This window comes from Nyctereutes procyonoides, unplaced genomic scaffold (genome assembly GCF_905146905.1).
Source record: "Nyctereutes procyonoides isolate TBG_1078 unplaced genomic scaffold, NYPRO_anot_genome, whole genome shotgun sequence".
NCBI lineage: Eukaryota > Metazoa > Chordata > Mammalia > Carnivora > Canidae > Nyctereutes > Nyctereutes procyonoides.
Window position 1 is genome coordinate 55,223,324 of NW_026575131.1, and position 27,979 is coordinate 55,251,302.

Here is a 27,979-nt window from a genome sequence, read left to right on the forward strand (position 1 = left end):
ACCTCCGCCTCCAGCGCCTCCTGCCGCCCACCCGGCTCCTCTCTCCGTTCCGCGCCGCCGTAGCTCCGGGCCGGGTTTTGCGTGGCTCCGGCCCGGCTTTGGTGGTGTGGGGGGGGTGCCCGAGGGGGGGCGGAGGTGGCGGAGCCGCGAGTCGCAGCGGCGGCCGCGGCGGGCGGAGGAGATGCGGCCGCGGCGCGCCCCGGGTCCGGCCGCCGCGCAGCGCCCCCCCCGGAGCCGACGCCAGCGCGCCGGGGGCCGGGGCTGAGCCCCCTCCCCCCAGCCAGGCGCCGCGGGCCGGGGGCGGGGAGAGCGCGCGCCCCCAGCCCCCTCCCCGCGCGGGATGCCCGGCTGAGCCGGCCGGGCCGGGACAGGTGCGCGCACGGCCCCCCCCGCCCGCGCCCTCCCGCCCTCGCGCTCCCTCCCGCGCACTCGCGGCGCGGCGGCTCCGAGGTAAGCGCCCCGGGGCGTCTGCGGAGGGGGCTGGGGGCGGCGCGGCCCCGGGGTGTCTGTCGGCACGCAGCGGGGGGTCGACTCGTCGGCCGGGGCGGCCGGGTCAGGCGCCGGGATGGGGGCCCTCGGGCCCCGCCGCCGGGAGGGGGATGGATGTGGCCGGCGCGGGGCTTTGGGGGGGGCCATCGCGGGAGGATCTGTCAGCGACGCAACTGGGGAGGGGGCTGGATGGGGGGTCGCCGTGTGGAACGGCGTCATGGGGGTCCGGTGGCGACGCTCCGGAGGGGCTGGGGCTGGGCCTGGGGCGCTGAATGAAGCACCATCATGGGGGAGTCTAATGGCACCGCAGCCGGGGGGGGGGGGGCTGGATTGTTGCCTGGGGGCCTGGATGTGCAGCTATAATGGGGGTTCTGTCGGCACCGCAGCGGGTGGAGACTGTCCGGGGGGGCCGTGGGAGGCACAATAACGGGGCTCGCGGCTGCGCCGCTGGGGAGCTGGATTGGGGCCCAGGTGGGGGGTTCGGGCCCGACAGGGGCCTGCTGGCCGGGGGCGCGGGGGGTGCTGGGGGGCGGAGCCCTGAGCGCCGAGTCGAGGCGGACCCGGGACCGGTGCGGTGGTCCTGGCCCGGCGCGACCCCTCCGCCCCGCTCCGCGTCCAGCCGCCGCACCTTGGGCGCCCCGAGCCCTCTCCTGCCGCACGCCCGGCCCGGGAGCGTCCGGGGGCCCGGGCGGCGGGGGAGGGGCCGCGGTGGGGGCAGAGAGCCCGCGGGCCCGGAGCCCCTCGCTGCAGTGGGGGCCTGGGGGTTCGGGGCCCCCCAAGAGCTGACAAAGGGACAAAGAAAGCGTCTCTCTCCGAGCGCGCCGGGAGAGGTGGGGGCGCCTAGTGGGGCCCCCCTCCTGCGGGCGCTGATTGGTCCCCGGGGCGGGGGTCACGTGCCCCCCCTCTCCGCCCTGCTCTCCCCCTGCGGGCGCCCTCCGAGTTTAGGGCACCTCCCAGAGGGGGCGCTGCTGTAGGACCCCCCCCCCCCCACCCAGCCACCCCTGCCCCTGCCTGGGACCAGTAGGTGCTAGAGCTGGGAGTATTTGTAAGAGTCCCGGGGCTGGAGGCGATTCACGGCCCCTCAGCCCCTGTTGGGCCCTCTGAGGTCTTTGGCGTTCTCCCCGCCTCGCCCCACCGCCACCCCCTCCCACCCCTAGGGTGTCATCTTTGACCTGCAGCCTGGAGGTCGACTGAGGCTTGGAGTTCTGGGGAGGGGCCTCCAAGCTTTGGGGATCTGGCTTTGGGGTTAAGGAGGAAAGTGGGAGGGTGGCCCGCAGAGGGGACCCCCCACCCCATTTACAGAATTGCTTTTCTTCCTATTTCTCCGCCTTCCCTCAGCTTCTCAAGGAGTCCCCTGGCTGGAGCATCCCCTCCTCCATGGGCTCCCCCCACCCAGCCTCTTTCCCACCTCCTAGGACACGCCCCTGGGTTCCTTTAGGGCTGAATCTGGGGATGTATCTGGGCAATTGCCCCAACTTCTATTTAGAATGAGTGCAGGATGTGGGGAGATGGCTGGGGCTCCGGGCGGGGTCCGGGCCCACATGGGAGGGGGCCCCAAGCTCTCGGGGAAGTTGGCTGGGAGGTCACTGTGGCCTATGGGAGATCCGTTCAATGCTGGGGAGGTGGCAGCCCTGAACTGGCCCATTCCCAAGAGTAGATGTGGAAACTGAGGCCCAAGAAATTGGCGCAGTGGGTAGAGAAGGAAGCCAGACCTCTCCCCTCCTTCTCCCAGACAGGGCTGGGGGGAAAGGAGCCGCCTCGCCAGCTGAAACCCAGGAGCCCTCCGGAAGGTTACCCCGGAGCCCACCCGCTGTCCACTCCAGGCTGCGTGGAAATGTAGACCCGAGCTCCGGGTGCCCCAGCCCTCTCTAAAAGAAAAACTTCGGCGTAGAGGGAAAAACTGGGGCTAAGAGGAGGAGCACAGCTGTGTGACCTCAGACAGGGGGCTAGCCCTCTCTGGGCTGCCATCTCCCCCGGAGGCGATCTTTGGGTTTAGGGCCTGAGTGGAGGGAGATGAGGCAAAGAGAGGTCACCCAAGGATGCCCTGGATTTGTACCTCCTCACTCTCCCGCCAGTTCCTGCCTTCCTTGTGCCGGGGCTGAGCACCCACGGGTCCTCAGGATCCTGTCACCTCCTCTGCTTTAAGGTGAGAAGGTGTCTCTGAGCAGAGGTATTGCTGCCCCGGGAGGGGCCCCCTCCACCTCTAGATTTTTCTGTCTGCCTCTGTCCACCGGGCTAAGAAAGTGCTGGAGACAGGCTGCAGGAGGGTTTGTCCACCGCAGTGGCTGCCCAGGGCTTGAGGCGGGAGTTGCCGGGTTACCTGGGGCTGGACCTAGAAGATAGAAATCAAGCTGTCCTTGGAGAGGTGACCCTGACGTCAGCCCGCAGAACAGGTGAGCTGGGTCCCTGGAGGCTGAAGGACATGCCGGGCGCTCCCGTCTCCTGGGAAGGTGGTATCCCTGGCTGACCCCGGGGTGTGGCCCATCTTGTGTGCCTGGCTCTTTGTCAGGAGATGCTGGGGGTCCAGACAGGCCTCGGCCAGGCCTCAGGACAGGTGGAATCAGGGACGGCTGCCTGGAGGAGGGGGAGCTGGAATTGGACTTGAGGGATGGGAAGGATGTTGCCAGGAGAAGAGGGGGCCCGGGATTCAAGGGAGAGGGCGAGGCAAGCATAGCCACGGCAGGGCGTGTTGGGGGAGCCCTGAGTGGCTGGACTATTTTCGGGGTGGGAGATAATGAGCAATTGGGCCTGAGAGCTGGAGAGCGGCCAAGAATGCCAAGTTGAGCTTGGGCTTTATCCCAAGAGCAGTTAGGAGCCACAGGGCGTTTTAGAGCAGAGGAGGGAACGGCAACGATTTAGACTTTAAGCACCTCAAGGGAAGGGTAGCTACCGGGAGATGGGCTCCTGGAAGCCCAGTGAGCTGCTTGGAGTGGTGGTGAGTTGCCTGTCCCGGGAGGCAGGCAAGTGAGGTTGATAGCCCTCTTTCCAGAATCCTGGAAAAACAAATCTGGTATCTGTCGGGGCCCAGGCGCCCCTCTACGTTGCTCTGAAATTCCCAGCTACTGTGGGTGTTTTGAACTGTAACATTTAAGAGACGGTGCTTCTGAGACTCTAAGCTGCTTAAGGGGCTGGGGATTCTCAGCTTGACTCGTCCAAGACCCGGACCCGGCAGTGATGAGGGCTGACTGGGAGCGGGGCCTCAGTGAGCACAAGTGGGGGGAACGTGAGGCTCAGGGCAGCCCCAGTCTCAGGCCCCAGCCCCCTGCCCCACACCCTGTGGTTGAAGCACCCCCCACCCCCCCAGACAGGTTCCGCGCCTGGGCCGACAGGGCTGGACCGGGCCATACTCTCTTGTCATCACGGCCGTGGGGGATGCTCAGGTACAGCGACGGGCATTAGGATGTGCTGTGGGGGGCACTTGAGAGGCCGGGGACCCCTTTTCCACTCCTTTAGGTGGGGTACGGGGCCGCAGCAGCCCCCCTCCACGACCCTCCCCTGGTGGTCGACCCCAGGGCCCTGCAGGGAGAGAGGCCCAGGCCAGTGAGGACTACGTTTCCCAGGATGCACCTTGCCTCCCAAGGGCGGACCTAGGGGAGAACTTCCCAACTGCAGGAGCCCAGAGGAGGATTATGGGTTCTCAGAGGAGCCTGGGGGAGACCTGGCCCCAGGGCAGCTGGGGATATCGGTCACCCCACAGAAGCTCCCGTGTGCCATGTCCCACGCTGGGTGACGGGGGGATCCCAGAGAAGAAGGCTTCAGCTCCAGTGCCAAGTTGGCCCTCGAGGGGCTTCCCGGCCCGGAGAAGGGGAAACAGGCGGACCCTGGCCCTCTCTGCCCCAAGGAGTCAGAGCCCAGGCACAAGGAGCAAATGGGGCTGGGGCACGTCGGTCTCTGCCCAGTGGATCAGAGAAGATGAGCAGAGGAGGGGCATCGAGGCTGGGGCTATGGTGGATGTGTAGGAGTTCGCAGCACAGGGGTGGCTACCTACTTTGAATAGTTTTAGAACTTTCTCCCTTTCTGGGAGGCCAAAGAGTCAGAGCCCCTGGGTGGTTGAGACAGCCTCCCTCACTGAATTATTGCCCTTAGACATTGCCCACTCGGGTCAGCCCCACCTGGGCTTGAGTCAAGCGTCTTTGCTCATTCACTCACGCACTCATGCCCCCTCTTGAGACTCGGCTTTCCCATTTGTAAAGCGTGGAGGCTGTTCTCTGTCCCTTAGGGCTGAACATTTAAAGACGAGGACACAAGGGACCCGCCAGGCCTAGTCCTATTGTTTTGCTTACTCCAGGGAAAATATTAACTTTGAAAACCAGGAACTTGTGGCCTCTGGCCCTGATCTGATTTAGAGCTGTGCCGTCTCTGCGCTCACTCGAGATGGTTTAATAAGCATCTGCCTATGCTCTTGGCTGCTGGGTGCTGGGTGCTGGGTACCCAGCCATGACCGAGGCCGACGCGGCCCGGCCTTTGTTGGACCCACAGCCAGGCGGGGACACATGGATCCTGACTAGGGAAATAAAGTAAATTGACTCTAACACGTTTTCCTGAAGATAATAACAGTGGACGATGTAGGCGGGGAGGGCGGGGCTGTTTAGCCAGTGGTGTCAAAGAGCGCGTCCCTGAGGAGCGCATCCAAGCAGAGGCCTGGAAAGTGGGATGCAGCCAGTCACGCAGGGATCTGGAGGAAGAGCATTCCAGGGAGAGGGTGTGGTCGGTGCAAAGGGCCTGGGGCAGGACCCTGCCGGCTGCATTGGGTGCATTGGAGGCCTGTGTGGCTGAGCTGGGCGAGTGAGCAAGCAAGCAAGCGAGGGAGGGGGAGGGGGAAGGAGAGGCAGGCTTTGCCAGGCCTTGGGGGCCTCAGGGGAGGACTTGGGCTCTACCGCCAGCCAGCGAGGCTTGAACCTTGGAGGGGTGGGGCCGAGGAGGGCGGCACCTGACTCGGGCGCTCAGGGCCCTCTTCTGGCTGCTGTGGGGGCATCGGTCTCCGGGCCACTAGGGCCAGAGCTGGGCGACTGGGTGGAGGCCTCCGTGCTGGCCCAGAGGAGCCACGATGGGGGCCAGCGGGGCAGAGGCAGGAGGGGGGCGAAGGTGGTGGATAGAGGAGGTGGGGGACTTACAGAGCGGGAGGAGGGAAACGGGGCCCCTTCCTCTGAGGGGAGCGGCCCACTGTGGCCCAGAGTGTGGGGTCTACACTGTATGGCCTGGATTCCAGGCCCAGCCTGGCCGCTTCCTAGGTTGTGCAACCTTGGGCCTGTTGCTCACCCACTCTGGGCCTCAGTTTCCCCAACTGTAAAGGGCTAAGAGGAACCCACCCCGCCCACCCCACTAGTACTTTGTGTAAGGCCCACAGCACAGGACTTGGAGCACGACAGATGCCCCTGGGTGTTCGCCGTCACTGTCCTTTGAGGGTCCGAGCCCCAGGCTCCGGGGGGAGATGGGGCACAGATTGGGGCGGCAAATTCTCTGAGGTCAGAAGACAGGGGCCTCGGGCCCCCACTATTTTTCTCCATTAATGTGCAGTTCTCACGCCCCATCCCCCAGGGCCCATGTCCCTCTGCCAGCATCTCTGCCATTCCTGAGCCCTGACTCACCCGGACTTGTGGTCCACTCTGACCCCAGGGCTGTCCCCCAGGACCTATCTCCCTGCCTTTGTCTTTCGAGTTCATTTGCCAGGTCTTCTGTTCCCAGCAACAGGCAGCCCAGCCCTGCCTGCTCCCCGCCCAGGAGTTCTCAGTGGGGTCCCACTTGGGGATACCTATGGCCTCCCACACAAGGCCTCTGGGGGAGGGGCAGGTGGGCTAGAGGAATCCTGAGTGGAGGGGTCGCCCACCTGGGAGACACGAGGGCTCCCAGAATCCCGAGAAAGGAGGGCTGGGCTCGCCATGCTGTTGGACCCCAAGGGCGAGAACCAGGTTGTCCTCCCCAGAGGGGAGCCCCCTAGCGCGAGCCTCTCCTGCCCTCTGCCCCCCAGGAGCAGGCCCAGCTCACCAACGCGGGGCTGCGGACGGGCCCGTTGGCCCCAGGCCTGCCCAGAATTCCCCATTTGGGAACCGGTGGGTGTCCGCCCCGTCCCTAGCCCCACTCTGGATTCCCTGGGCACCCCCAGCCCCCCTGGGCGGCCCCCTCCTGGCCCTCTAATTACCCGCTGGGTATAAATGACACTTTAATTTTCTCAGAATGGTCGCCGCATCATCGTGGAGAAGCCAGCCCCCCCTTCCCCGTTCCTAATTACAAGTTGCTGCTTCCGATTTGCCTCCTGGCGGCCCAATTTCCAAACAGTGATTAAAATTAATTACCCAGGAGCCCCCCCACCCCCTCCCCGTCTGGGCCTGGAGCCCCAGGGGCCAGTCCGTGGCCCCCCCTTGAGGTCCTGCCCCTGCCACCTGTTCTCCACGCCGCCGCCTCCCCACCCCGAGTGGCCCGGGGACAGGACGGCCTCTCTGGGGTCTCCGCGGCTTGCCCGCCGACGTGCATTTGGGCTCCGCAGCCCGTGCCCACGGGCACGCAGCAAGGGGCGGCATAAGCCAGTGGGCCCGGGGTCGGGGATCCCTGCTGCGCCCTTCCGTGCTGCGTGACCTTGGCCGGGTGGCTTCACTTCTCTGGGCCTGTCTTTCCATCCGTGACCTCCCTGGGCTGGCGTGGGCAGGAAATGAGTTCCTGCCGGGGGGCCGTCGGGGCCACAGGCTGTAGGGGCTTCGAGAAATCTTAGCCGCAGTCCCCGTGGGCGGACGTGGAAGGCGGCTCAGGAACTCTTGAGCACCGTCCTCTTCGAGAGAGACACTCAGCACGAATGGAGTGTTTCCTGAATGCCCAGCTCGGGCCGAGCCCTTGACACGCAGGACCCTGGCAGGGCGCGCTGAACCTCCTGCCGTGCCGGTACACAGTAGGTGCTCAGCAGAGTCTCCCATAGACAGCTCCCTTGCAGCTCCCTTACGGGTGGACTGTCGGTGCGTGGTCACCCTGCCGGTATTCAGGCAGCGCCTACTGTGTGCCTCGGAGCTGATTCACAGAGAGGGGCAGCAGGAGGCGCCACTGTACCCCAGGCCGGCGAGGGACGAGTTAACCGGCATCCAGCAGCTTCTGGAGGGTGAGGGGCCCCTCTCCGCAGCCCCTCCTCGGCCGCGGCCCCAGGGACTCCCTCTGGCTGCTGTGCCAAGTTCCTAGACAGCCCCGAAGGCCCCGGCTGGGCGGCCACAGCGGGCGGGGGGGGGGGGGGGACTGAGGCAGCTGGAGGAGGCAGCTGTAAGCAGAGCCGGTAACCAGACCTGGAAGGCGCGGGGGCCCGGCTGCGGGGCTGGGTTACCCGATCCCCCCGGGGACGCCGGGCCCCTGGAATCCTGGGGCAGGAGCTCCTTCTCTGGAACTGGAAGCATCCGCCCCCCACCCTGGCCCTGGCGGGTGGAGCAGTGGGCTCCTGGCCTGGCCCGGAGTCCCTGCCTCAGTCCCCTGCTGAGGCGCGGAGGGGCCCAGAGAGGGCGAGCGGCTGACCCAAGGCCGCCCAGCCGGGCCGCACGCGCGTACCGGGCCCTGTCGCGGTGCCTTCCGTGCTGGGCGAGGACGTTGAGGCTCGGTGTCTGGTCTGGTGCAGGGGGAGCCTCCCGGGTCTGGGACCTTCCCCCTGTAACGGTTCCAGCCCCCAGGCCTTTGCCCACATGGAGCACCCTGCCCCACATCCTCCCCGCTGTCCCGTGTCAGCCTCCAGGCCTCCGCTGGAATGTCCCTCCTCCAGGTACCCCCCCCAAGCCCGTACCTGAGCAGCCCCTTTGCCATATGCCACTACCTCCCCTGCCTGATGCACTTCTGCTTGGTCAATGTTATCACAAGTCCCCAAGTTCCGTTATTTGGTAACATGTGTCCCTTCCCATCTCCCCAGTGGATGGAGGGGCCTCAAGAAAGGCAGGGCTTGGCAACAGTCTTGGTTGCCGCTGTGTCCCCATGCCTGCGACAGTGCCCAGCACACAGCTGGCGCACAATAACTGCTCGTGGAATGAGTGAATGAATAGCTCCCAACGTGGGGTACACAGTTGGTCCCTGGGGTGATGGGGTTGGGTGGAGCTGAAGGAGGTGTGGTGGGCTGGGGGAGCCCAGGGAAACCGAGGCTGTGTCAGGGGCAGTCAAGGAAGGCTTCCTGGAAGAAGGCACACCCACACGTAGCCGATAGAGATGGCCAGCAGGAGTCGGCTGTGCGGCTTTGAGCAGCAAAAGCAAGGTTACCCTGCCTGGGTGGTTGAGGGGCTTCCCGGGGAGCAGCTGGGCCTTGAGAAGGCAGAAGATGTCCCCCTCGGGAAAGACCTGGATGTGGCACTGGGGACTTCGACACACACCTGGCAGGACAGGAGGGCAAGGGAAGGGTCAGGTCGTTCCCAGGGTGGGAGGGGTCCTCGAGTGTCACGCGCAGAAGTCCGCCCGCTCTTCGGTGGGCACTGGGGAGCCACTGCAGGCCTTTGAGCCTGGTGCGGGCTGCACTGGCCAAGAGGTGCAGGAGGGGAGCAGGACCAGAGGGGAGGGTGGCATCGCTCTTCAACCCCAATTCTCAAAAAGCCCAAGTGGGACGTGCCAGGCCCCCAGGCCTTTAGCCGGTGGGAGCTTCTGGAAGCAAGAGGGATTTAAGGTAGATTGAAAGTAGAACTTCTGTGCTCGGGCAGAGGGGATGGGGGGATCCTCCGCGGGGGCGGGTTCATCCTGGGGGCGCATGTGGCCAGAGCCTCCAATGTGCAGACAGAGCGCGGTGGTGACACTGGTGACACCACGGTGGTCCTGCTGGTCGCTCAGCCCTCCCCCTGGAGCTGCGGGATCTCGCGTGTCCCGCCCAAATCGAGATGCGCCCTTAGTGTAAAACACCTACCAGGCTCCGAGGATTAAGTGGGAAAACCAGCCCTTGAAATGCCTCCTTGATCGTTTTTTGTGTTGATTGCTGGTGGGAATAACGCTGTTTTGGATCTAGGGACTTAAATAAAACACATTATTTAAATGGCATTTCCCCTTTTGAAGGTGCCCCCCCACACACACCGGAAACTGCAAACGACCCAGGTCGAGGGGGCGGAGGCGCTGGTCTGGCTTGTGTCCTTTAGTCGTCGTAGCCACATCATAGGTTTGGGCTTGTGGTCACCTGCTGCTTAGAGGTGGGGAAACTGAGGCCCATATGGGGTGGGGGTGGGGGTGGGGGTTGGGGTGAGCGTGGGAGGGCTCACAGCCGAGAGGAGGCAGAGCCAGGCTTTGAACCCCGGGCCCAGCAGTTCCGGACGCTGTGCCGCTAACCTGGAGCTCTTCGGCCAACTGCGTTGTGTGTCTAACCTGCATTCTGGGACTCAGTTTCCCCAACCCACCAACGAGATTAGACCGGGGATCGGCCCGCCTGTGCCCACAGTTAGTTGAGGCCCTCGGAAACTGTTTGATGGCCAGAATGCCATCAAGTGGGGATGGGGGGTGGCGGGCAGCAGCTTCAGGGGGGCGGGGCGGGGGGTGCGCAGGCTGACACTCTGTGTGTCGTGCAGACGGCCTGCCAGTGCGGGGGCGCGTGGGGGCGCTGGGGCTGCATCTGTAGATACATGAGAACACACAGAGGGTGTTACATGCTGTGGATGTCGGGGCCTGTGGACACTGGGGGGGGCCCACACCTGTGGACACGTGCGTGTGCGGACGGGGCGGGCCAGGTGGAACCAGGGAGGAGCCCCGTCTGGATCCCCCTCCTGATGCTGACGCTTGTTCGTTCACCTACAAGCCCTGACTGAGCACCAGCAGTGTGCCACATGCGGTGGGGACAGGTCGTTGACCAAGACACACCCAAGACTGCTGTCCCGGGGCTCACCGTCCAGGGGGGGCAGACGGGCTCTGAACAGGCTATGTGGGTGATTGTTTTACTTGGGGATCGCCCGTGCACTAAGGGCACACGGGTCCCTGCGAGGTTGGGCGGGTCTGGGTGGGGCCCGGGGCTCTGCATTTCCAAGGGCTGCAGGTGAGGCCCCTGCTGCTGGTCTGAGGGGCCAGGTTCGGAGTAGCAAAGGGTCTAAATTGGACCCTCGGAGAGTGTAGGAAGGGTGGAGGCCCCCGAGGGGGCTGTGGCTTTGCAGCAGAGACCTGAGTGAGGAGGGATGTGGTTATCCTTCCCCGGGGGCCCTGGGGCAGGAGCACACCTGCCCTGTGGGAGGAGGCCCATGTGGCTGGAGCAGCGTGGGCGTGGGAGATGGGGAGGAGGGGGCTGGGGCCAGATCCTGCAGGGTCTTGGGAGCTGCAGGGGGAGGCTTTGCCCTGGGGCTGTGGGCAGAGGAGGGCAGGGCCTGACTTGATGGCTCACGGGCGCCGTCTGCTGGCCGCCACGGGGAGCCTGGACCAGGGCGTGGGGGACACTGCAATGGTCTGGGCAGGGACAGGGCAGGGGCAGGAGTCGTCGGGGCCTCACCGGGACCGCGCTGGGAAGGAGTGAGATTTCCGGATAAAAGTGAATGCAGAGCCGGCAGGACTGGGGGCTGGGGGCCAGGGTGTTGGGGGAGCGGGGCAGGACTCCAAGGCGGTGCCTGAGGCAGGGGTGACAGAGGGGGCACCAGTTGCGGGGGAGCCTCAGCTGCCAGTCGGGAGGTCACCTTGATCCCCACCTTCAGCATCGTTCAGGTGAAAGTACCGATAGGTTTTATGTGTTACCTGTTTGGAACTTACGAGCTGATCCTAAAGTTTACACCGAAGTGTCGGAGGCCAGAGGCCCGAAGAGGTGCTGGGTGGGACAGGTTTTCCAGAACGAAACTGGAACCTGTGTCAAAGTTATAGTAACTACAGGGACGCTGGGGTGGCTCAACAGTTGAGCGTCTGCCTTGGGTCCAGGGCGTGACCCCGGGTCCCGGCATCGAGTCCCGCATCAGCTCCCTGCATGGAGCCTGCTTCTCCCTCTGCCTGTGTCTCTGCCTCTGTGCGTGTGTGTGTCTCTCATGAATAAATAAATAAAATCTTAAAAACGAAAAAAGTTATAGTAACTACGGAGCGGGGAGGACAGGAAGGTGGTCGGGCCCGGGGGCTCCCCGAGGAGCAGAGGCGCTAAAGCAGAGCGGCCCTGAGGGATTTCTGCCCCCGCCTCGGTCTTCTCATCTGCACAGTGGGCTCAGGTGCTGAGAGGTGAAGCGCTGGTCGAGGCCGCAGCAGAGGCCCGGCCGCAGCGTGAGGCGACCTGATGGGGGCTGGTGTGCTACTGCTCCACGACTGTCCCTCCATGGGACGTGGACGAGTGTGGGCGTGGACGAGTGTCCCTGGGGCTGCAGGAGGAGGCACGCCCCTTCCATAGGCAGGCGAACACGAGGGGGCCTGGACACCCTCCACACTGCAAGGCGCACCTGCTGGCCACACGGCTCCCCCCCGCCCCCCATCTGGCCCTGGTGGTGGCTCTCCGTGGCCAGGTGCTTGGGCAGGTGGTGGCGCTTCTTCCGGGCAGGCAGGCGCTGGGTGGCTGCTGGCAGAGGCGCCTCGAGTTTCATGCAGAGGCAGATGGTCTTGGGGGGGCGGGGGCCGGGGAGAGGTGCTGGGGCCTCCAGGAGCCCCAGGTCGGGGGGGAAACTGAGGCCAGGTGTAGTGAGTTGGCCCCAAAGTGGCCCAGACTCCCCCCAAAAAGAGCACGTGGAGTTCAGTTCTGTGTTATAATCAAAATAATATTAACCGAGCAGGTTTCAGCTTCAGCTCTGCTGCCTCAGTTTCCCCATCTGTATGGGGGCATATTAACAGCACCCACTTCTCGGGTGTGTTGTGTGGATTAAATGAATTAATTTAGGTTTTTTCAATACCTGGCACATAGTAAGCACTTGGTGTTTGCTACCTTTATTATTTTTTGAGCTCCCACTGTATGCAGGGCCCTGTGCGCAGGGTGCTGGGGACACAGTGGTGGCCAAGACCCTGTCCTGCCCTCTCCAGAGGCTCATAGTCCAGTGGGGAAGACAGACAGCTGGGCAGTTAGAAGATGGGGTGATCAGGACGCTAAGGGGGAACACGTGGGAACCTGGAGGAAACCCATCTGGGCTGATCTGGGAAGGCTTCCTGGAGGAGGTGTCTGAGAAGAACAAGTACCAGGTTACTGGGAGCGGGAGGAAGGTGTGCCAGGCAGAGGGAACAGCACGCGCAGATGTCCAGAGGTGGAGACAGGATGGAGGGAGGAGGTGCTGGGACTTCATTTGGAGGACGCTGGGGAGCCATGGAAGGGTTTAGAGCAGAAGTTCTCACCTGGGGATGGGTTTGCCCCTCAGGGGACACTGGACAAATGTCTGGGGAAACCAGTGGTTGTCACATGGGGGGTTCTCCTGGCAGCAAAGGGTGGGGGCCGGGGATGCTGCTCAACACCCTGCAGTACCCAGGACGCCCCCCCCCCCCTGAGAGAATGGTCACGCTGGATGTCAGCAGTGCCCAGGGGAAGAGACCCTAGTTTAGAGCAGGGGAAAAACAGGTGAGATTTGCGTTCTAGAAAGATGCCTGTGCCACCTTGAGGAAGACAGAAGGGGCAGGACTGGGGGCCAGGAGACCAGGTAGGAGGTGGGGGCTGGGCTGCAGAGCCCTCAGGGCAGGGGAGGGGATGGGGGGGAAACACCCCACTCTTTGGCTGAGGGATGACTGGGCTGGTGGGAGAGCCAGGCTCGAGAAGCCCAGGCTGGGTCCCAGGGGTCCCTGGGTGGACCTGTGGGGCTGGGGCAGGTGGACAGAGGGAGCAAAGACTCCTTCCCAGCCTCTGGTTGCTGCATCACAAAGTTGAGAAAACCAGGAGGAAGAGTTAGTCACCATCCCGTCCCGTCCCATCCTGACCCAGGGCCTCGGGTGTTAGGTGACTGCTAGCCTCTCTGGGTCGAGGGTCGAGGGGCCGCGCTGGGTGTCGTTGATCTCATTGTGGCCATTAGGGTGCTCGACACCTAGGAGCAGAGCCCTGGGTTCCACCCGGCGGCCACATCCTCTCTGGTGGGACCACAGCCCCCAAATCACACCCTCCGCTCTCACGTCTGCAGAATGGGCTGGATGCTACCCCACTGCTGCTAGAGCCAGTGGGGGGCTCTGTGAGGTAATTCCTGGAAGCCCCCCAGCGCCAGCTTCTGGCATTTACTATGCCGACGGCAACAACAGGAATCGTAATAATCAGCATTTACTGAGCGCCTGCGGTGTGCCAGGTGCTGTGCTAATACCTGCCACGGGCCTGTGGGGTCCGGACTGCCCATGCCCATTTTACAGATGAGGGGATGGAGGCCCAGAGGCTGGCGGCAACCTGGCCAGGGTCACTCAGCCCATCAGTGGCGGAGTCGGGATTTGAACCCTTGCAGCCTGGCTCTGGAGTCCTGCCCCAGATGCTGCATGGCTAGTGAATGGAAGCTTTGTTTGGGAGTTTCTTTTTCTTTTATTTGTTATTTAATTTAATTAATTTAAAAAATTTTTAAGGCTTTTATTTCTTTTCTTTTCTTTTTTTTTTTTTAAGATTTCATTTATTCATTCATGAGAGACAGGGAGAGGAGAGGCAGAGACACAGGTAGAGGGAGAAGCAGGCTCCCTGCGGGGAGCCCGATGTGGGATTCGATCCTGGGACTCTGGGATCACGATCTGGGCCGAAGGCAGACTCTTAACCGCTGAGCCACCTGGGCATCTCTGGAAGTTTCTTAAGTTAAATATTATTCTGATAGAACGTGGAATAAAATGCACAGGGCATCACCTCACAGCACTTAGGATGGCAACTACAAAAAAAAAAAACAAAACAGAAAACAACATGTTAGCAAGGATGTGGAGAAATTGGAACCCTCGTGGGCTGCTGGTGGGAATGTGAGATTGGGGCAGCGCTGTGGCCAACAGTCTGGCAGGTCCTCAAAGAAGTTAAACATAGAATTAGCATGTGATCCTAGGCTTATACCCCCGAGAATCGAAGGACAGGCCTCCAGGAGATGTTCACAAACCCATGTTCATAGCAGCATTATTCACGACAGCCAAGAGGCGGAAGCAACCCACGTTTCCATCGACGGGTAGATGGATAAGCACAGGGCGGTCCATCTGCACCCGGAATCCCAACCCAGCCTCAGGGAGGAAGGGACCCCAACACCTGCCCCCGTATGAACAGACCCCGAGGACACCGGGCTCAGGGAGGGGACCCAGACCCAGAAGGACTCCTCCTGCAGGACCCCACTCCCAGGAGGTCCCCAGAGGAGGCCCGTGCACAGAGACAGAGGAGGTGGTGGGACCAGGGGTGGGGCAGGGGCAGGGGGTCAGTGCTTCCTGGGGACGGGGCCTCCGTGTGGGGAGACGGAAGGTTCCGGAGATGGTGGTCGGGGAGGCTGCGCGGCGGGGTGAGTGTGCTTCGTACCCTGAGCTGCGCCCTTGGAAATGGTCAGGATGATAAATTTATGTTATATATATTTAACACAATATAGGCTCAGCGGGTTAAGCATCTGCCTCCCTCTTGGGTCGTGGTCCCGGGGTCCTGAGATCGAGCCCCACACGAGGTCCCCTACTCAGCAGGGAGCCTGCTTCTCCCTCTCCCTCTGCTCCTCCCCCCTGCTCATGCTCTCTCTCTTTGTCAAATAAATAAATAAAATCTTTTCAAAAATTTAAAATTTAAAATACTAAAGAAAAATGGGGCAGCCCCGGTGGCTCCGCGGTTTAGTGCCACCTTCAGTCCAGGGGTCCTGGGATCGAGTCCCACGTCAGGCTCCCTGCATGGGGCCTGTTTTTCCCTCCGCCTGTGTCTCTGCCTCTCTCTGTGTGTCTCTCATGAATAAATAAATAAAATCTTAAAAAAAAAAAAAGAAAGAAAAATGTTGAAAAAAAGAAGGACAGAGCACCTGAGAAGCCTGGCTGACCCAGGCAGGTGTTGTGGCCGAGGAGGCTGGGCCTGAGAGTGGAGCAGGCTGCGGGATGCTGGAGGCCACCCGGGGGCCTTGACTGCTGTGCAGTGGCTGGGGGGTCCCTGGGAGCCATGGAAGGCTGCCGAGCAGGGGAGGAGCCAGGGAAGGAAACTCTTAAGGAAGCAGAGGCATGTCCCACGAACACGTAGGATCCGGGCGTCTGCTGAGTCACAAATCCAGGAAGTCCAGGGTCACGAAGAGGAAGCTCTGCTGCTCCATGCAAGGCTTTCCTGTTTTTTGGCTCTGAATCCTCAGAGGCAGGCACTGTAGGGCCAAAGTCCTCATACCACCTTCACCTCCAGAGGTTCAGAATCTCGGAGCTCTGAGGCCAGGACAGGGCGTGGAGATGTCCCTGCTGCGCGCATGGGGAAACTGAGGCACAGGCCTTGCCTGGGGCTTCCCGGAAGGACGAGGCCGTAGGTTCCTTACTCAGGACCACCAGACTGCACCCCTGCTGGCAGGGCTGTGGAGGGCTGGGTTCCAGAGGGTGAGTTCTGCTCACAATTCCACCGACTGTCGATCATCAACCGGAGGAAGCCTCCACGCCGCACACCACCGGGCAGGTTCTCCAGATTCCCTTGAAGAAAGCTCCCTTGAGAGGTAGTGAGGTGCCTGTCACACAGGTATTCCAGCAGAGGCCAGGAAGGCCGGAGTGGGGAAGGAAGTCAAACTTGCCGGGGTCCCTCTGAGGTCCCCCGCCAGCTGGAATATTCTACGATTCTAAAGTATAGCAGTTCCCAGATTGTAGTTTATAAAATTCTGAGAGACTTTAAAAAAAAACATTTTTTTGAGCCTTTCATTTTAAGATTGTTGTGGGGTTTTTTTTCTTTTTTAAAGATTTTATTTAATGATTAATTTATTTGAGAGGGAGAGAGAGAGCGCGCGAGCAAGCGGGGGTGAGGAGCAGAGGGAGAGGGACAAGCAGACTCAGTGCTGAGGCAAACACCGGGCTGGATCATCCTCCCCCCGTCCCCCAGAAACCACGACCTGAGCAGAAATCAAGGGTCACTTGCTTAACACCCACTGAGTCACCCAGGCGCCCCAGGATTGTTGTGTTTTAATTCTAAGAATCCTTGAATATATGTTTTAAGATTGAACTATTCAAGTTCGTATTTCGAAGTGTTGTGTGTATCATTCTTATGATGCTTTTTGATTCTTTAAAATCATTTAATTTAAAAGTCATTTAAATATTGTCATTATGGGGGTGGTGGTGGTGGTGGTTAGAACCTGTTTCCGGAGTTCTCACTACGATGTGGTCAGAAAGGTCTTTCTAAAAAAAAAAAAAAAAAGAACTTTCTGATGATTCCTTAAGTGCTGTCGTTACTATTACTGCCCGCTTGGCGTTATGTTTTGTTACTGCCCCCGGGATGTTCCTGGGGTTTGAAGGCCCAGGCCGCTGCGGCTCGCGCGCGCCATCTCTTGGCGGAGGGCGGGACTGCAGGCCGCGCCGCTCACCGCCAGCGCCCCCCCCCCCCCCCCCGCAGGTGTCACTTCTCGTCGCCCGGACCTCGCCATGCGGACCCCGCGAGCGCCCCCTCCTCGCCCGGCCCCACTGCTCCTACTGCTGCTACTGGGGGGAGCCAACGGCCTCTTCCCCGAGGAGCCGCCGCCGCTTAGTGTGGCCCCCAGGGACTGTGAGTGGGGGTCCTGGGGGAGCAGGTGACCCGAGGGAGGGTTCTTGCTCCCCAAAGCTGGGTCTGCTTGCCCACTTCCCTGGGGGGCTCACCAGACCAGGCTCACCCCAGCCCTGGATCACACTCCTCCCCAAACCCTCCCCCAGACCTGAACCACTACCCCGTGTTCGTGGGCAGCGGGCCAGGACGCCTGACCCCAGCAGAGGGTGCTGAAGACCTCCACATCCAGCGAGTCCTGCGGGTCAACAGGACCCTATTCATCGGGGACAGGTATGAGGGATTGTCGGGCAGAGTGTGCAGGGTGAGGTGTGGGGAGCAGGTGGTGGTATTTTGGGGGCGGTTGGATGCTGGGCCATGTTGTTTGCCTGGAGTACAAATTGGCCTCCTTGGGGCTTTATAAAGGGTGCCGTCTCAACTCCACTTGTGGTTACAGCCAGAGTCGGCTATGGTGTGTTTGCAGGTGGGGACAGCTCTTTGGTCAAAATTCACTGGGTTTCTAGAGGGTGCTGATGCGGGGCTCCAGGGATTCTCTGAGAAGGTGACATTTGAGTTGAGACCTGAGTCAATCATGGGGACATCTTGGGGGAGAGGGAGAAATCTGGGCAGAGAGCACAATCTATGCAAAGGTCCTGGGGCAGGATCCGGCCTGGTGTATTGGAAAAACATTAAGGATGCCCAACTGGCTGGGGCAGAGTGGGTGACGGAGAGAGAGGGAGGCGGGGAGGGCAGGGAAGGGACAGGCAGGTTGTGTGGGGCCTTGTGGGCCTCAGGGAGGACTTGGGCTTTTACCCCAGTGATGGAGAGCCCCGGAGGGCTGGGGGCAGAGGGCCGACCAGACTCAGGTGCTCATGGGCGCCCTCTGATGGCTGCTGAGGGAAGGACGGTCGAGGGCCTGAGCAGGGAGGCCAAAGCGAAGGCGACTGCGCTGTTCATGGTGGACTGGGGTGGTGGCCCCGGAGTGCACGAGAAGGGGGTAAATTCTTGGTGGGCATTAAAAGCAGAGCTGATGGTATTAGCTGATGTGTGGGAGAGGAGGAGAGGCAGCAACTTGAGGATGACTCCCAAGTTGTGGCCTTTGCCCCTCGAAGGACAGAGTGGCCTCAGCTGAGATGAGCTATGGGGCAGCGTGGCCAAGCTGAGTGACGGACGTCCCGGAACCCCGGCAAGGGGATCTCCAGGGTCAGCTGACCTCAGGGTGGGGCCAGGCTGGAGACAGGACTGTGGGCATAGACGGGGTTACTCCAGAGGAGACCCAGCCTGGGCACCGGGGGGAGGGGTGGGAGACCGAAGGGGCCAGATGGGGGCGGGGGAGCCGGATCCCTAAGGAGTTCCCAGGAGAAGGGGTACCAGCCAGTCAGACCCTGCAGTGGGGGCGAGGGGAACAGAGAAGTGACTGCTGGACTTGGCACGAGGTCGTCAGTGACCTTGACCGGGGCAATTTCTGCGGCGGGGGGTGTGAGGGAAGAACCTGGGGGAGACTGGAGGTGGTGGGAGGGGCACCTGATGGCACCCGATGGCAGGGCATTGGACAGTTCACGGGGTTGGGTGTAGGCCCCTAAGGCCATGGGGTGTGTAAGCACGAGCTGGCGTTGTCAAGGCGTTTGGAGTGTGCTAGAACCCGTGGGTCATTTTCGGGCGTGGGGATGCGTGCGACGCATGAGCAAGCACGCGAGGGCATGTTTGGTGTTGCAGTTGCCCGCAGCTGCGGCCCCGGCTCACCCCTGCGTGTGACCTGTTGGAGAACGGGGAGTGGGGGCCGGGGGGTGATGGAGGCCCCCATCCTCACTGACTGTGCCTCTGCCCTAGGGACAACCTGTACCGGGTGGAGCTGGAGCCCCCCACGACCACGGAGCTGCGGTACCAGCGGGTGAGGAGGGGGCACAGGTGGGAGGGGTGGGGGCAGCCCTGGAGGCTCCTGCGCGGGGGCCCTGACGCGATGCTGGGGAGCAGGAATCGGGCGCCAGGGATCCCGCTCCCCTCACCACTCCCTCTGCTCCCAGAAACTGACCTGGCGCTCCAACCCCAGTGACATCAACGTGTGTCGCATGAAGGGCAAGCAGGAGGTGAGTGCGCCCTGGCCACGCCTCCAGCCACGCCCCCACCCGGCCGGAGCCCTCGGGTTGCCATGGCCACGCCCCGAGCCTGGCCACGCCCCCAAGTGGTCCTCAGGCGTGGCCACGCCCAAAGCCCCGGTCAGTCCTGGAAGCTCAAAGTCCCCAGACGGGGGTCCCAGTCCTGGCCCCGCCCACACCCGCCCCCGCCCCTGTCTAGCCACGCCCACACCGTGGCCACGCCCACCCCACCAAGGCTTCTCTCTTCCCGCCCCACCCCAGGGCGAGTGTCGAAATTTTGTAAAGGTGCTGCTTCTTCGGGACGAATCCACGCTCTTCGTGTGCGGTTCCAACGCCTTCAACCCCGTGTGCGCCAACTACAGCGTGAGTCTCCCCCCGGGACGCCCCGCCTGCCCCAGGTCCAACCTCCTGGCCTAGGCTCACCTGCCCTCGACTGGCCGTGCCCTTTCCCCAGGCCACATCACCTCCTACGGGAAGCCTTACTGGATATGCCCTCCTCCGCCCCGCCCCCCCCAGAGCCCCCTAGGAGGCTTCCAGAGGAGATCCGGGAAGCCACAGCTACTTAAGCTAGAATCCAGTTATAGGATTAACAAGGATTGACTCTTAGACCTGTTCGCAGAAGAGTAAACTAAGCCCTAGACAGTTTAAGCGGTTGTCCAAGTCACACAAGCATCCGAGGTGGAGCCAAGATCCCTTAGGGCCCAGGGTGCTGGGAGAGCGGGGGGCTGCCCGGTGTGGCCCGGTGCACTGTCACTCAGGCCCTGTGCCCCCCCCCACAGATGGACACACTGCAGCCCCTCGGTGACAACATCAGCGGCATGGCCCGTTGCCCGTACGATCCCAAACATGCCAACGTTGCCCTCTTCTCTGGTGAGTGTCCCCCAGCGCTGACCGTCTGATGGGCCCCCAGCCCTGACCAGTGGTGGCATTTTCTATTCTTGGAGTTGGGTGATCATGAAGGTGGCTGGGAGGCCATCTGTCTGTCCAGCTGTGAAACACGCAGGATCTTGGCCACAGTCAGCGCTCAGCCAAGGTCAGGGCTCAGCTGGGGCAGCTGGAGATCAGCCTGGGCTTGGGCTTAGGTGGGGCCCAGGCTCAGCCTACGGACAGGAGCTCCCTTGGGCTCTGGGCTCAGTCTTGGAACAAGATCAAGTTGTGACCCACCCTGCCCCTGGCCTCTGTGATCTGACGCAACTTCTCACCTGCTTCCCCCCAACTCACGCCCATCCAGAAGGGATGCTCTTCACCGCCACGGTGACCGACTTCCTAGCCATCGATGCTGTCATCTACCGCAGCCTGGGGGACCGGCCCACTCTGCGAACCGTGAAACACGACTCCAAGTGGTTCAAAGGTGGGGCAGGCATTCATCGAATCCCCCCCCCCAGAAGAGACAGGAAGGGGACTCCCATCCCATCTTTGGAACCTACTGACCTCTTAGAAGATAAAGTAGAGGAAAGATGTCAGTTGGATCTGAAGTAGAACTTGCTGGAAATGGGTGGTTTAGAAGCTTGAACTGGAACCACAAGAGGGGTTCAACACATGAAGGAGGAAGGTGACAAAAATAGTGGATGTTGCTGTTTGTGGAGGGTAGACATAGTGATTTTGGGATCCTGACACCCAGCATTCCCCCCCCAAAAAAATCTTTGAGTCTATTTTATTTTGCCTGGGTAATCGGCCAGTGTCCCCGCTTCTCTGTAAAATAATTCACACGAGCTGATCTGTTCACACCCCAGAAACTCCATTCCTCATGTCAGAGGCTCGGTTCTGACCCCTCCTCTCCTACAGAGCCCTACTTTGTCCATGCCGTGGAGTGGGGCAGCCACATCTACTTCTTCTTCCGGGAGATCGCGATGGAGTTTAACTACTTAGAGAAGGTAAGTCCCATCTCTTCCACCCCCGAGAGGCCCTGGTGGTGGGGCATGTTGCTGAAAGGCTCTGGCCATGGGAAGCAGGGAGTAAAGGTGGCTCCCTGAATCTCCACCTGGGGCAAGGGGTTCCACCCTCCACCTCTGGTCCTCAAGCCACTGGACCTCCACTCCAGCCAGGACCAGGCTTCCGAGGCTGGAAGACATTATGGAGCGGCCTTGGTGGGCATAGCCCTGGGTGAGGTTCATGGGTTTGAAGGCAGGTAACACCTCTGGGGTTCCAGCCCTCGGGTGCTTGCTATGACCTGTCCACCCACCGTCTCTCAACCGTTTATCCATCCTTCCTCCACTGTCCATCCATCTACTCACCCTCCTACTCAGCCACCTTCTCATTTACCCATCTGTGTGTTCTTCAGCCCACCCATAATTCCATCAGTTCATGTATCCATCTTTCCATTTACCCATCTGCCCACCCATTGACTCAACCATCCTCCAGGTAGCCAGCCATCTGCTCGTCTGCCCTACCTGCCTTTCATCTCCTATTCACCTATTTATCCAGCTACCGGTGCATTCATTCATACAGCTAAACCATCCACCTCTCTGTCCTACTCATTAGCTCATTCACCTCCTGCTCGCGCTTCGGTATATCCAGTTATCTATCCCCCCTCCCCTATTCATGCCATTCAACCTTCTGTCTACCCATCCACTCATCCATCTACCCATGCACCCGCTCATCCATTGATCTATCCTTATGTCCTTCTTCATCTGCCCATCCACTACTCCTCCTCCATGCAACCACCCATTTATCCACCTACTGTCCAACCATCCATCAACCCACTCACCCATGCACCTACCCACCTATTCATCTCCCATCTGTCCATTCATCCATACACACACCCTTCTATCCATCCATGCATCATTATCTCCTTCAAATTCGTTCATCCATCCATCCATCCACGCAACCATCCACTACTCCATCCATCCTTCATCCTGCCATCCCTTCATCCTGCTCATCTATCCTATTCCTCAGTCCATCCAGGCAGGTGGACGGTGAAGTGTGCAGCCTTCCATTTACTACTATTGTGACCTTGGGCCAGTCACTTCTCTTTCTCTGGTCCTCAGTTTCCCCATCTGTACAATGGGGATATCGGCCCCCTCCTTTGTCGAGTTTGGGAGGAATGTAGGAGATGTTGAGAATTATGTGCCTGGTACCTAGTGATCGATCCATAAATACGTAAGATCCATGACACGTGGAGACTTACATTTGACACCCCCATGTTTCCACTGGGGAATGTGATGCTCAGAGGGGTATGGGGTCCCCATCTGGGGTCCCACAGTGAGCCAGGGATGGACCCCTCTGTCCTGGCCTGGGTGATGGCTCAGGTCCCCATCCGCCTGCTGTTGCTCCAGGTGGTGGTGTCCCGCGTGGCCCGGGTGTGCAAGAATGACCTGGGAGGCTCCCCTCGGGTGCTGGAGAAGCAGTGGACGTCCTTCCTGAAGGCGCGGCTCAACTGCTCTGTGCCTGGGGACTCCCACTTCTACTTTAACGTGCTGCAGGCCGTCACGGGTGTGGTCAGCCTGGGGGGCCGGCCCGTGGTCCTCGCTGTGTTCTCCACCCCCAGCAACAGGTCAGAGGGCGCCAAAGGGCACAAACTGCGGGCACGGGGTGGATGTGAGTGGAGAGGTTCTGCATTCAGCATATGTTCCCTGGGGCCTGGCCTGGGCAAGGTTGGACTCCTGAGCGGCATCAGCCCCAGGCTGGGGTAGGACAAGGCCAGATACCAACCCTCCATGGCCCTTTGGTCAGAAGTGGGCAGATGGGGGATGTCCTCCCCATCTGCCTTTAGAGGAGGGGGTCAGGAAGGGCTTCCTGGAGGAGGGGAGATTGGAACAAGGCACACTTGGGTATGAGATGGCAGGAAAGGGAAGAGCATTCCAAGTTGGAGGAATAGCATGTGCAAAGGCCCTGAGGCTGCAGTGAGGTTGGGATGTTTAAACAGTAGGGAGGAGGCCTCTGTGGTTGAAGAGGAGGGGGTGAGCAGAGGATATGAGGGCGGAGAGGGAATGAGCCACTGGGAGGAGCCTGGACTGCATCCTGAGAGCCCCAGGGAGCCATGGGAGAGTGAGGAGCAGAAGAGAGACAAGATCAGATTTGCATTTTTGGAAAGCCCCCTGGGGGATGGGTTGAAAGGGGGCAAGAGTGGCATCTGGCAGACTGGACATCCAGGCAAGTGACAATGGGTGGCCATGGAGGGATGCAGGTGGCCATGGAGGAGGTGACCTGTTGTCCAGTCGGGACCCTGTTGAGGAAGCAGAGTGACTGGATTGGCTGGGTGGCCTCTCTGGCCCAGGGGACTGAACATCCGACAGCTTCACGGGGACAGAGACTCTCCAGCACGCTTGACCAAGGCAGTGCCCTCCACCAGGCTCACCGCTGCCTCTCACCTAACTCCCCCAGCATCCCTGGCTCGGCTGTCTGCGCCTTTGACATGACTCAGGTGGCTGCTGTGTTTGAAGGCCGCTTCCGTGAGCAGAAGTCCCCTGAGTCCATCTGGACACCCGTGCCGGAGGACCAGGTGCCACGGCCCCGGTGAGAGCCCCCTTGATCCCAAAACGGGTGCCTGGGTGGGGTCCCGCCCCTAGGACGAAGGGCCGGGACTGCCAGGTGGTTATCTGTCGCTGCCCTTCAGCCGCGCCCATTAGACAGATGCAGAAAACCGAGGCCCTGCGGGCAAGTCCGCTGGCAAATCAGAGCCCCTGCGTAGGGATGTCCAGGTGCAGCCTGACCAGCACTTCTCCCCACCCAGGCCTGGGTGCTGTGCGGCTCCCGGCATGCAGTACAATGCCTCCAGCGCCTTCCCCGATGAGATCCTCAACTTTGTCAAGACCCACCCCCTGATGGACGAAGCGGTGCCCTCTCTGGGCCACGCGCCCTGGATCGTGCGGACTCTAATGCGGTCAGTCCCCATGCGTGGCTGGGGCCCTGGTGGGGCGGTGGATGGTGGGGAGAGCCCAGGCCAGGGCGGTGGGTGGGGAGGAAGAACGGGGCCCCGGTGGGCACGAGGGCAAGGTGGAGAGCGGTCCTGCTGCAGCCAGACCCTCAAGCCAGCCGGGTATGCAGCACCCCGGGGGGGGGGCACGTGATGGGGACGGCGGGGGACAGGCCCAGGCACCTTGCCTGGCATGGGTGTTGTCTCTACATGACCCAGGGCCCCACAGGGACTGTGGGACCAGCCTGACCCCCTGCCCACCCTGGCCCCAGGCACCAGCTGACGCGAGTGGCTGTGGACGTGGGCGCTGGCCCCTGGGGCAACCACACCGTTGTCTTCCTGGGTTCCGAGGTGGGCACCGTCCTCAAGTTCCTCATCTGGCCCAATGCCAGCACCTCAGGCACCACTGGGCCCAGTGTCTTCCTGGAGGAGTTTGAGACCTACCGGCCAGACAGGTGGGGTGGGTAGAGGTGGGGAGGTGGGCCCGGTGGGCAGGGCAATGGGGCCCGCCCTTGAGTCTCACAGTCTCCTCACCCCCAGGTGTGGACGGTCGGGCGGCGGTGAGGCAGGGCGCCGGCTCTTAAGCCTGGAGCTGGACGCAGCCTCAGGTGGCCTGCTGGCAGCCTTCCCCCGCTGTGTGGTCCGCGTGCCGGTGGCCCGCTGCCAGCAGTACTCAGGGTGCATGAAGTGAGTTCCCCCTGGGGCAGGTTGCAGAGGTGAGGGGGAAGCAAGGGGAAATGAGCATGGGAAGCCGGGAGAGCCACGTTCAAGTCCAGGGCTCAACAGTGTCCTGACTCCTTGAACAATGAGCCTGATGAGCTGGGCAGGGGATATAGCCTGTGCAAAGGCCCTGGGGCAGGATCGGGCCTTGTATGTTGGAAGAACAGCAAGGAGACCCGATTGGCTGGAGCAGAGTGAGCAAGGGGAAGAGAGGGAAGGGGGGGCCCGGGAGGGGAGGGGGGCGGTCCAGCAGGGTGTTGTGAGCCATAGGGAAGACTTGGGCTTTCAGGGGCGAGAGCCCTGGAGGGCTGTGGGCAGAGGAAGGTACGAGATCTGCCAGACATCTTTAAGAGCCGCCGGAGCAAAAGCCGGGGACCAGGAAGACAGCTGCCTCCCTGCCTTTAAGGGGTGGCCAGATCAGATGTAAAGTCCTGGCCCGCCCCTAGGCTCAGCGTGAGCCCTCAACACGGAGAGATCCTTCCCTGAGCCCCCCAGCATGGCAGTAGTGATGCCCGGCTCTGCCACTTGGGCAGAAGCCAACTGGCCCGAGCCTTACCTACGAAGTGGGGGGAATAAGTAGCCCCTAAGTGCAAAGATTTGTCACAGGGCCTCCCGGAGCTGACGGTAAGAGGTGCCTGTGAGGGCCGGCGGCTGATGCACCCGCTGGGTCACTTGTCTGCCCTAGGAACTGCATCGGCAGTCAGGACCCCTACTGCGGGTGGGCCCCCGACGGCTCCTGCATCTTCCTCAGCCCTGGCACCAGGTACAGGGGGGGAGACCGGTGGGGGGGCGAGGATCAGGCTTGGCCGGCGGATTCTGCTGACCGCCCTTCCTACCCCGTCAGAGGCACCTTCGAGCAGGACGTGTCCGGGGCCAGCACGGCGGGCTTAGGGGACTGTACAGGTGAGCGGGGGGAGAGGGGGGCCACCAGGGTGTCCTGGTGCTGCCCAGATGGGGGGTGGGGGTGGCCTCGGTCAGGGCCTTGGCGGGGCAGGGTCGCACTTCCAGGAGGGGTGGCAGGGGAGGGACAGGGAGCGGCCAAGAGGCGGGGGCGGGGCGGGGCGGGGCGGGGGGCCGGGCTGCCCCGCCCCCGCCCCCCGCGGCGCCCTGACGCCGCCCCCTCCCGCCCAGGGCTCCTGCGGGCCAGCCTGGCGGAGGAGCGCGCGGGGCTGGTGTCGGTGAACCTGCTGGTGACGTCGTCCGTGGCGGCCTTCGTGGTGGGCGCCGTGGTGTCCGGCTTCAGCGTGGGCTGGTACGTGGGCCTCCGCGAGCGGCGGGAGCTGGCGCGCCGCAAGGACAAGGAGGCCATCCTGGCCCACGGCGCCGGCGAGGCCGTGCTGAGCGTGAGCCGCCTGGGCGAGCGGCGGGCGGCCGGGCCCGGGGTCCGCGGCGTGGGCGGCGTGGGCGGCGTGGGCGGCGCCGGGGGGCCCCCGAGGCCCTGCTGGCCCCGCTGATGCAGAACGGCTGGGCCAAGGCCACGCTGCTGCAGGGCGGCCCCCACGACCTGGACTCGGGGCTGCTGCCCACGCCCGAGCAGACGCCGCTGCCGCAGAAGCGCCTGCCCGCGCCGCACCCCCACGGCCTGGGCGCGCGCGCCTGGGAGCACGGGCACCCGCTGCTCTCGGCCTCCGCCTCGTCGTCGCTGCTGCTGCTGGCGCCCGCCCGCGCCCCCGAGCCGCCGCCCGCGCCCCCCGCCGCCCCCGCCGCCCCCGCCGCCCCCGCCGCCCCCGCGCCCGGCGAGCCCGCCCCCGACGCGCGCCTCTACGCCCGGCCCGGCCGCGCCTCGCACGGCGACTTCCCGCTCACCCCGCACGCCAGCCCGGACCGCCGGCGCGTGGTGTCGGCGCCCACGGGCCCCTCGGACCCCGCCCCCGCCGCCGCCGACGGCCTCCCGCGGCCCTGGAGCCCGCCGCCCACCGGCAGCCTGCGGAGGCCCGGCCCCCACGGCCCGCCGCCCGCCGCCCTGCGCCGCACGCACACGTTCAACAGCGGCGAGGGCAGGCCCGGAGACCGCCCCCGCGGCCGCCACGCGCGGCCCGCCACGGACTTGGCGCACCTCCTCGCCTACGGGGGCACGGACAGGACTGCGCCCCCCGTGCCCTAGGCCGCGGCGCCCCGCCTCGGCGGTGCCAGCCACGGGAACCAGGAGGAGAGAGCCGGCCCAGCTCCAGTGGGTGCTCAAGACCCCCGCCCCGCCCGCGCGGGGGGCCCCTCGGCCACACGGAAGCACAACGAGCTCGCCCCCCGCGCCCCCCGCCCCGCCCGGGGCCGCGGGACACTGAGGCGGTCTGGGGTTGCGGGGGGGCGGGAGGAAGGTGCACCGGATTGGAGGTTGACCTGCGCGTGGATTTGGGTTTGTTTTCCAATTGGCGTTTCTTTTGCAGATTTCTATCCAATTGCACAACTCCGTTCTCGGGGTGTCACCGGGGGCTTGGAGGCGGCGGGGCCGGGGAGGGGCCGCACCTGCGGACCCAACCTCCCCACCCCCACCCCCCCTTCCAGGCCCCTCCTCAACCCAGGCTCCTGGCGTGTGTGGGTGTGTGTGTGTGTGTGCATGCCGTGTTCGTGTGCAAGGGGCCAGGAAGGGGAGGGAGGTGTGTGTGTGTGCGCGCCCACGAGGGCTGCTGCCGGCGTGTGTGTGTCGCGGCGGGCCAGCGTGCAGTGTACCTGTCTGTGTGCGAGGCGGTGGCCCCAGCGGCCTGGGCGTTGGCTGAGCCGGCGCCGGGGCTTCCAGAAGGCCGGGGGGCCTCCGAGGTGCCGGTCAGGAGTTTGAGGGGGAGACCAGAAGGGGTTTCGGGCAGGGGGCCGGGAGGGCCTGCCCAGAAGTCCTATCGGCAGCAGCTGTCTAAAGGGCTTGGTGGTCTGGGGGGCGGGGAAGGCGGGCGGGCCCCACTGTAAATACGGCCCCAGGGTGGTCAGAGGGTCCCATGCCACCCGTCCCCCTGTGACCTCTCCCTTGACCTCCAGCTGACCATGCATGCCAGCTGAGTGGCCAGCTGAGTCCTGGACCCTCTCTGGAGTTTGCCTCCCCCAACCCCCTCCCCATCAATAAAACTGTTTACAACCACCGGCCCCCATGGCTCTGGGTGTGCTCTGTCTCCTGGGGTGGGGGGCAGGACCCCAGTGTTACCCAGGGCAGTTGGGAGCGCCCTGTGGGACTCATGGCCACAAGCAGAATTCTGGGGGAACTGGGTGTGGAAATGGGAGAGGAGCCGGCATCTTCATCTGGATGGGCCAGTTTCTGATTCACACTTGAGCAAATATTTATTGTGCTCCTGCTGGAATGCCAGGCATGTTTGGGACCAAGATCCCTGTCCTCCGTGGAGTTCACAGCCTGGGGCAGTTGAGGTGTGGGGGGGTGGGGGGATCGAC

The 27,979-nt window shown here is 62.8% G+C and overlaps 1 protein-coding gene and 1 long non-coding RNA gene across 2 annotated transcripts; one reads left to right on the top strand and one right to left on the bottom strand.

The window, feature by feature from the left end:
* The first annotated feature begins 400 nt into the window (after positions 1 to 400).
* SEMA6B (semaphorin 6B) lies at positions 401 to 27,679 on the top strand. The gene is given in 18 exon segments (XM_055344948.1): positions 401 to 450; positions 16,811 to 16,960; positions 17,107 to 17,230; positions 18,767 to 18,827; positions 18,961 to 19,023; positions 19,294 to 19,395; positions 19,812 to 19,902; positions 20,264 to 20,383; positions 20,818 to 20,906; positions 22,308 to 22,525; positions 23,356 to 23,487; positions 23,705 to 23,854; positions 24,160 to 24,342; positions 24,428 to 24,574; positions 25,293 to 25,370; positions 25,452 to 25,510; positions 25,739 to 26,022; positions 26,025 to 27,679. Coding segments are annotated over 17 exon segments (2,709 nt in total). The 5' UTR covers positions 401 to 450; positions 16,811 to 16,839; the 3' UTR covers positions 26,712 to 27,679.
* On the bottom strand, positions 13,934 to 22,286 carry LOC129522596 (uncharacterized). The gene is made up of 4 exons (XR_008666912.1): positions 22,160 to 22,286; positions 20,464 to 20,545; positions 20,235 to 20,346; positions 13,934 to 14,165 (listed from the first exon to the last, which is right to left on the bottom strand). It is a non-coding gene; the product is annotated as an uncharacterized LOC129522596 (long non-coding RNA).
* Positions 27,680 to 27,979: the final 300 nt, after the last annotated feature.